At 36.5% G+C, this 7,399-nt stretch overlaps 3 protein-coding genes across 3 annotated transcripts; 1 reads left to right on the top strand and 2 right to left on the bottom strand.

The window, feature by feature from the left end:
* Positions 1–789: 789 nt before the first annotated feature.
* CBG26727 lies at positions 790–2,672 on the bottom strand (the record flags this gene model as incomplete). Its single annotated transcript, XM_045238337.1, has 4 exons — positions 790–813; positions 1,293–1,393; positions 2,056–2,109; positions 2,660–2,672. 4 exons carry the CDS (start codon positions 2,670–2,672, stop codon positions 790–792), a joined length of 192 nt encoding a protein of 63 aa, XP_045100723.1.
* A 1,101-nt stretch (positions 2,673–3,773) lies between these two features.
* CBG24648 lies at positions 3,774–6,147 on the top strand (the record flags this gene model as incomplete). Its single annotated transcript, XM_045238338.1, has 5 exons — positions 3,774–4,054; positions 4,725–4,732; positions 5,166–5,291; positions 5,405–5,971; positions 6,020–6,147. 5 exons carry the CDS (start codon positions 3,774–3,776, stop codon positions 6,145–6,147), a joined length of 1,110 nt encoding a protein of 369 aa, XP_045091386.1.
* Positions 6,148–6,851: 704 nt separating this feature from the next.
* CBG26728 lies at positions 6,852–7,181 on the bottom strand (the record flags this gene model as incomplete). Its single annotated transcript, XM_045238339.1, has 2 exons — positions 6,852–6,962; positions 7,008–7,181. The coding sequence occupies 2 exons, from the start codon at positions 7,179–7,181 to the stop codon at positions 6,852–6,854; spliced, it is 285 nt and encodes a 94-aa protein (XP_045100724.1).
* Positions 7,182–7,399: the final 218 nt, after the last annotated feature.

Here is a 7,399-nt window from a genome sequence, read left to right on the forward strand (position 1 = left end):
CATCACGCAATATAACAAGGGATTTGTGCGTCACTTCTCTGTATGTGTACTCTCAATCCAGTTGGGGGGCAGAAGTCAATAGGGCACCCGCGAAAAAAGCGAGAAAAATCGATAAAAAGGAAAAAAATAAGACAAAAATTTTGCGAAAATATTTATTGTTGGGTTACGGTAGCACTCGTTTGCCGGCTGTGCTTTCGAAAATTCTCCTTGAAATACGGTGGCCTAACTTGTGTGAAAATTCGGCCACAACTCCAATTTTTTTGCACAAGAATAATACTGTAGACATTAACAGAGTACGGTAGCGAATGGGCTTTCGTCTCAAATGATCTCTCTAGTTACAGTAAGTAAATAGTATCGGTTATAGATGAGTCGGCTCAGATAGCTGTAATTTTCATTCCTGAATTCAAAGATTTTTGGAATTTCTGATTTTATAATTTATAATATAAGATTTTTGAACTTCAGATTCTAACTTTTTTTTTGATTACTGTACTTTGAGATATTCTTTCCAGAACTTCTAACTTCACACATTTCAGATTTGCGATAATTTTTGTAGTTTCATGACGAGTTTTTCTTTGAAATTTTTCAAAATTTTTGCCGTAATTTTTGATTTTCAGATGACTCAAAACGTTAGGACACGGCGTTGAAAAAACGGCGTAAAATTAAAAGATGGAAAAACGAAAACGAAGACGGAGACGTCAAGATTCCGAGAGAAGAACGCGGAGAATGAATGCGCAAAGAAAGAGAAAAACCACAAAAATGAAACAATAGAGTTCACGAAGTTCACACCATTCAGCGTTGTCTTGTGTTAGTCCACTAAAAATTAATTTATTAATTTAAAAAATCAGTTTTTTGAAATTTACCTTTCCTTCTTTTTCCCGTGATTCTCGGAGATTCGAGAAAAAACGTTGAGCTCCTTGCTAGAATTATCTGAAATTTATAACAAAAATTGGCGCTATATGCGTTGAGGGAAAGCTACGGAAGTTTTTGATTTTTCCCTTTTTTCGCTTTTTGCGTGACATTTTTCTACAATTCGAAAGTGTTGGTTTACAAACTTTTATTTAAAAAAATATACTGTATATTTTACGTGTATAAGGGCTGAAAAATCGGCTCTTTATGACAAGGGGGGCCCATGAGAAAAGGGGGGCCCAAGTCAAAAAAATTATGTCTAAGTTAAGATTTTTCGATTTTTTCAAGTTTTGCCTCTGTTTCAATGAAAATTTGTACTTTTCGCTTGTTTCCATAAAAATGCATACTTCAAAAAAAGTTCATTTTAGGTCGTTTTTTCCATGAACAACACTGTTTTTGCGACTCTTTATGACAAGGGGGGGGGGGGCCATGAGAAAAGGGGGGGGGGGCAAGTCAAAGGGCCCCCGGCCATAGGTAAAAATGTGGACTAAGTTAAGATTTACCAATTTTTTCTAGTTTTTCGAATGTTTCTATAAAAATTTCGTACTTTGCGCATGTTTCCACAAAAATTTGTCGCTTCAAAAAATTCCAGTTTACGCCGGTTTTTTGTATGAACAACACTATTTTTTGCATTGTAACTGTGTAATTTGAAGTTATTCAGCTAGTTTCAGATTTTTCCAGGCTTAGTAACGAAAAAAATAGACAAAAAATATACAAAAAATGACAAAAATCATTATTTTGCCAGAAAGCAAGGCTGTGCCACGGCCGGCCGCGGCTTCCGAAAAAACATTTGACGCGGCCGGCCCAGGCTAGTCGTGCAGCTTTTCACGGCTTTTTAAAATAATTGTTTCATGAGAAACGTAGATTTTTTTGGAAAGTGGGACACAATAAAAACGAAATTCTTCAAAAACTAATAGATTTTCACTTCACGCGTTTTTATAAGGCTAGACGCGGCCGGCCTCGGCTAGCCGCGGCTAGCCGCGGCTTTTCACGGCTTTCACATAAAAGCCGGGGCCGGCTGCGGCCTCAAAAAACGAGCCGCGGCCGAGGCCGACCGCGTCTAGGCGCCATTTTGCACAACCTTGCCAGAAAGTCAATCAAGAAGTATTCAAAATTTATCAAAATATATCCTCAAAATTTGAAACTAACCTGAATTTCCGCTTATTCCACATACCATGGGGAAGTTGTAGACTTTGTAGACATCTGAAAATTTCAAGAATTGAAATTTTCTAAAAAGTATAACTTACATTACTCTGATTTTTTTCCTGAAATTCGTTCTCGGCGTTCCAATGAAAAATATAAAAAAGGCAAGCAAAGAAAAAATGACAAAAAGAAAGAAAAATGAAAAAATAGAGTTCACAAAGTTCACGAATCCTGTCTTGTCTCGTGTTGTTCCACTGAAAATATGATACTTGCTCCATATGATTTTTTGAAAACTTTTTGAAATTTACCTTTGCGACGATTTATATTTTTTTCAGTGGTTTGTTGAGCCATAGTACGCCGAGCTGCATATTTGCCACACTTATCTGAAAAAAATCGATAAAAAACAAATTGAATCCAAGTATTCATTTACAACTCACTTCATTCCAACCGTTTGACTTTGAAGAAAACTACAGAAATCGTAGACTTTTGTATCTGGAATTTGGAAAATCTGAAATTTTCAAAAATAAAATTTTTCATTTTCTTTTTGAACATTTGAAAATAACCTGAATATCCGCCCATTCCAATTATCCGGATCCTGAAGACATTGTACACTTCGTAGACATCTGAAAGTTTCAAAAAAAAAAAGAAATTTCAGAAAAAAAAAAGATTCACCCTTGCGTCATTTTTTCTGCCGTTTTTCCTGAAATTCCTGGAGTTCGTCCTGGTCGTTCCAACTAGTCGTCGAGCTGAATTTTTAAAAATTTAAAAATTAAGGTTTTCAAAATTTCAAAGATCCGAAAAAAAGTCACTGGAAATTTTTTTCAAGAATTTTTGAATTTTTAAATTTTCTGAATTTTCTCAAGATTTCAGGATTTCTCAATGTTCAGGTTTTCTATTTTTCCTTTTCAGAATTCCTTAGTTTTCAGAATAAAAGTTTTTCAGAAATTCAATTTCGGTACTTGGAAATTTGGATTTATACATTAAATTTCCCAGAATTTATTCGAAATTTCCAAAAAAAAAAATGTTTTTTCTCGAAAAGTTCGACTAACCTCAACTTCGATTCCTCCAAATTTTCTTCCAAAACTTCCGAATGCTAAAAAAAATCCTGAAACCTGGACGTTGTAAAAAATTCGTACTGATTTTTCTTTCTCTTCTTCTCCAACCAATTGTTTTTTTTTGGTTTTTCTGTCCTGTTTTTTTTTTCAAATGTTGTCACGGGAAAATTATAGTTTCCCACATAGAATTTCTCGATTTTAAAATTACTTTTCCATCAAATTCAATTCATGAAAAATTCTGTTTCTGAAAATTAGAGATTCTGAAGATTACGGAAAATCCAAATAATTTCGAAATTTTTTGGAAATTAAATCTTTTTAAGTTTCAGAAGATTTGACATTAATAGAAGCTACATCATCCTCTAAATAACATAGCTACAGTACCTTTCTACAGTAATCGTTTCTCTAAGTTGTGGGTTACTGTAGAGCCCTACTGTAGTCCGTTTTCCGATTCCAGAAATTAGAAAAAAAATGTTTTTTCGAATTTTCTGGACTTCTGAATTTTCTTTATTTTCGATTTTTTCTAGAAAATAAAAAGAGAATATTAAAATTTGCATAATGTTCAAGGGGGCGGAGTTAAGGAATCCACCCACACATGCCATGAAATATGCAAATTTGGGCCTATAAAACCAGCTCGATTCCTTTATTGTCTTCACAAATACTACGGAAAAAATGAATTCTTTTTTCGTTTTTTCTCTGATTCTCCTGATTTTTGGATCCTCTTGTGATCAAGTTCATGAAATCGCTAATGAGATTTCATTGTTGTTGGAAGCGATCAAATTGAAGGATGATGTGGTCGTTGGAGAGATGTTTGAAATGGTTGAAGGTAAGCGAGTAGCTAGGTTTCTGTGGACTAGCTTTCTTGGCTTTCTAGGTCATCACTGTTTCCAAATGAGTTTTCTAGGCCACCCAGTCGACCGTATTCAGGGGGGGGGGGGGGGGGATCAAGCAATGCGACGCTTGCTTAGAGAGGCATGTGAACAAAATAGCCTTATTTTTCAAATATCCAGTTGATTTCCGGTGTCATGCGCTACCTGGGTAGGCGTGAGATTTCCAAACTACACACAAGATAATCCCATTTTTCGACAGGTGCGTTTTTTGATCTAAAATATTTGGAAGTTGTACATATGTTGGGAAAACAGAATTTTCAGAATTTCCAGCAAATTCGCTCTATTTTTGTTTTCGGGCTCTTGATGTTAATGCAACGTCTTCCTACCTTTTCAGAACTTTCGAAATCCAAAACTCTGTTATTTTTTCTTCAATTTTTCTGATTAAAAACTCTAAAATTTGAAAATAGTACAAAATTTCAGAATGGGAACCTCTTCTAAACATCGGATCCTCATTTTTCTGATATTGGCCTTTTTGGTTCCGGTAAGATTTTTAAACTTTCGCAATTTGTATTCGAAAAAATTCAAATTCCCGCCAACGTTTCAGATCTCAAACTGCAAAAAAGAAGACTCATACTGGCTAGATTCTTTGTATTCTACATTCCGTGAAATTTCGGAACATCTTCCAGAATATTCTGAGAAATTTCAAAAAACAGTGACCGGATATGGTAGGATTTTAATTTGAATAAAGAAAATTTGATTCAAACTTCTTTAAAAAATCGAAAAAAAATTGCAGCGGAGGAAGTCCAGAAGCACTATGAAGGTTCGAAATTGGAGAGCTTTGTGAATGAAAATGCTGCCAAACTCTACGAGAAAAGTCAAGACAACGGGAAAACATTGAAGGAGAAAGTTGTAGAATACGGTATAAATTTTTTCAATTTTTTTAGAAGATATCATCATTTTGAACAAAAATTGTTTTTGGGGTTACGGTATCATTTCGCGCCCAGAAGGGGCGTGGCCTATGGGTACTATGGACAAAAGTCTTAGAGTAGCCCCCATACCCACCACATACAATAGCAGACTCATAGGACCATTTTAAATTTTTCCATTGCCATGGTGTTTTCGAGTTTCTCAGAAATTGTGTCTTAATATTTCAGAAGAAGTGATAGAAGATGACAGTGTTGTCAATAGAGCAACTTTTAATCGAAATTCTTTTGAAAATCGAAAAAAACTTCAGCGGAGAAAGTCCAGAAGCACTATGAAGGTTCGAAATTGGAGAGCTTTGTGAATGAAAATGCTGCCAAACTCTACGAGAAAATTCAAGAAAACGGGAAAGTATTAAAGGAGAAAATTGGAGAATACGGTAAATTTGTTCAATTTCTAATATTTCAGAAGAAGTGATAGAAGATGACATTGTTATCAATAGAGCAAATTTGATTGAATACTTTTTTTAAAAATCAAAAAAAATTATTTCAGCGGAGAAAGTCCAAAAGCACTACGAAGGTTCGAAATTGGAGAGCTTTGTGAATGAAATTGCTGCTAAACTCTACGAGAAAAGTCAAGACAACGGGAAAACATTGAAGGAAAAAATTGGAGACCGCTGGAATATGGTTTCCGGTGGAACCGTTGGAGCCGCCCGTAACGCTGCCAACTATGTCGTTCAAGTTGGTGGAAGATCTTCAAATATCTTGAACATCTTTGATAAGAATTATATAAGTTCTCTTGGAAACCCAAAATGGTATGTGAGAATCGACATGCCTCATGGATACGTTCCATATTATCATATCAACGTAAATCCGGCAATCACTGGACTCCCGGATCCCCATATCCAAATTTCCGGAGTCACTGCACATGCTGCAGGACTTACTGGCAGAGCACTGCATGTTGTTAACAAAGTGGCCCCTGTGGCAATGGCTGTATCGGTTGCTGTGGACGCGTTAGATGTTGCAAATGATTTGATGAAAGGACATACAACACAAGCAAAGAAGAAGGTGGTCAGCATTGTGGCAACCAATACTGGAGGGTACTGTGGAGCCAGTGCAGGTGAAAAAGATTAAGCTAAACATTAGCAGGCGATTTTTCATTTTACAGGCGCTGTTGTCGGAACGATGTTCTTCCCGGGAGTCGGCACATTGGTCGGTGGAATCGTTGGGGGAGTTTTTGGTGGGGTCGGAGGAGGAATCGCAGGAGATATCGCGAACAAAGTCATGCAGTCATGAAATTGATTTTATACTAAACAGAATACTCTCTTCCCTTAACTTTTTCTGATCTAAAAGTCTTTTCAAAATGTCAATCTTGCTGGTTAAAACAAGTACTGAGAAATTGAATAAATAATTATATTGGGTAATTTTTGAGTTAATGGAGGGAAACAGCAAAACGTTTGAAGAGTCGTTACCGCGTAGCTCGGCTGATAACGGCACATCAGCCGAATATTCTGCTTATGTCAAAATCATAGAAATAATTCCATAACTCTGATTTATTAAGACAATATGATCTATGGAACTCAACAAGATACCCAAAAATCTTATTTCAGGTTTTCCATTGGTATGAATTCGGGAATTAGAAATCCAATTAATCCGCCAACAGCTCCTCCAACGTCTTCGTCATACTCTGAAAATTAGAAACTATGAACAAGCACAGATTACCAGGCAACTCACACAACAATCTCTCGTGCGGTCCAGGATATGCTCCTAACGTAGAACCTATTGATACTGGCACCATTCTGATTGCGAACAGGCGTGAATAAGGATGGCATGTCGGAAAGGTTTTTTCGTGCCAATTGAGACGACGTAAATCGAAATACAAGTTTAGAAAGAATATAATGAAATAGAATTTATGCATCTTCCGGAACTGATCAATCCCATTTCTCTTATTTATGCGTCTTTCCGACTCACAAGCAGTAACCATAAGACCAGTGAGCAAACTATGTATTTTTGCTCTGCTGATCCACACCAATCACTTCTTCCACATGTTTCACATAAGTCAGATTCATTCGTTGAACTCGTTCCACACATCTTACAAGTCTTCTGATTGGCTAGAGAGTTGCTGGCCTTTTGATTCGACTCTTCACATTGCTCACAAATGATTTGCTGTCCGTTTCAAAATTTCTGCACTCGAAGGTCTCCAGACAAATCACACATTTTGGATATGAAATATCGTACTTGAGGGCGTCCATCGCAGCCTCGCTGGCTATATCACTTCCAACGCTTCCACCGATTCCCCCAGCGATTCCTCCAACAATAGCTCCAATCATAGTTCCGATACCTGGAAACACGGCCGTTCCAATTGTGGCGCCTGGAAAAACCACTTTATATCCATTTCAATTTTTTGGATATCAATATTTCCATATTTGCGGCAGGGCTCTTCGCGGACCTCGCCATAGTTTTTTTAGAAACAATATTTTCAGATCAACTAAAAATGGTTATGATAGAACTCTGTGAGTTCTACAAAATGATATTATTTGGAGAACGG

Source organism: Caenorhabditis briggsae (genome assembly GCF_000004555.2).
Source record: "Caenorhabditis briggsae complete genome, chrV, whole genome shotgun sequence".
Classification (NCBI taxonomy): domain Eukaryota; kingdom Metazoa; phylum Nematoda; class Chromadorea; order Rhabditida; family Rhabditidae; genus Caenorhabditis; species Caenorhabditis briggsae.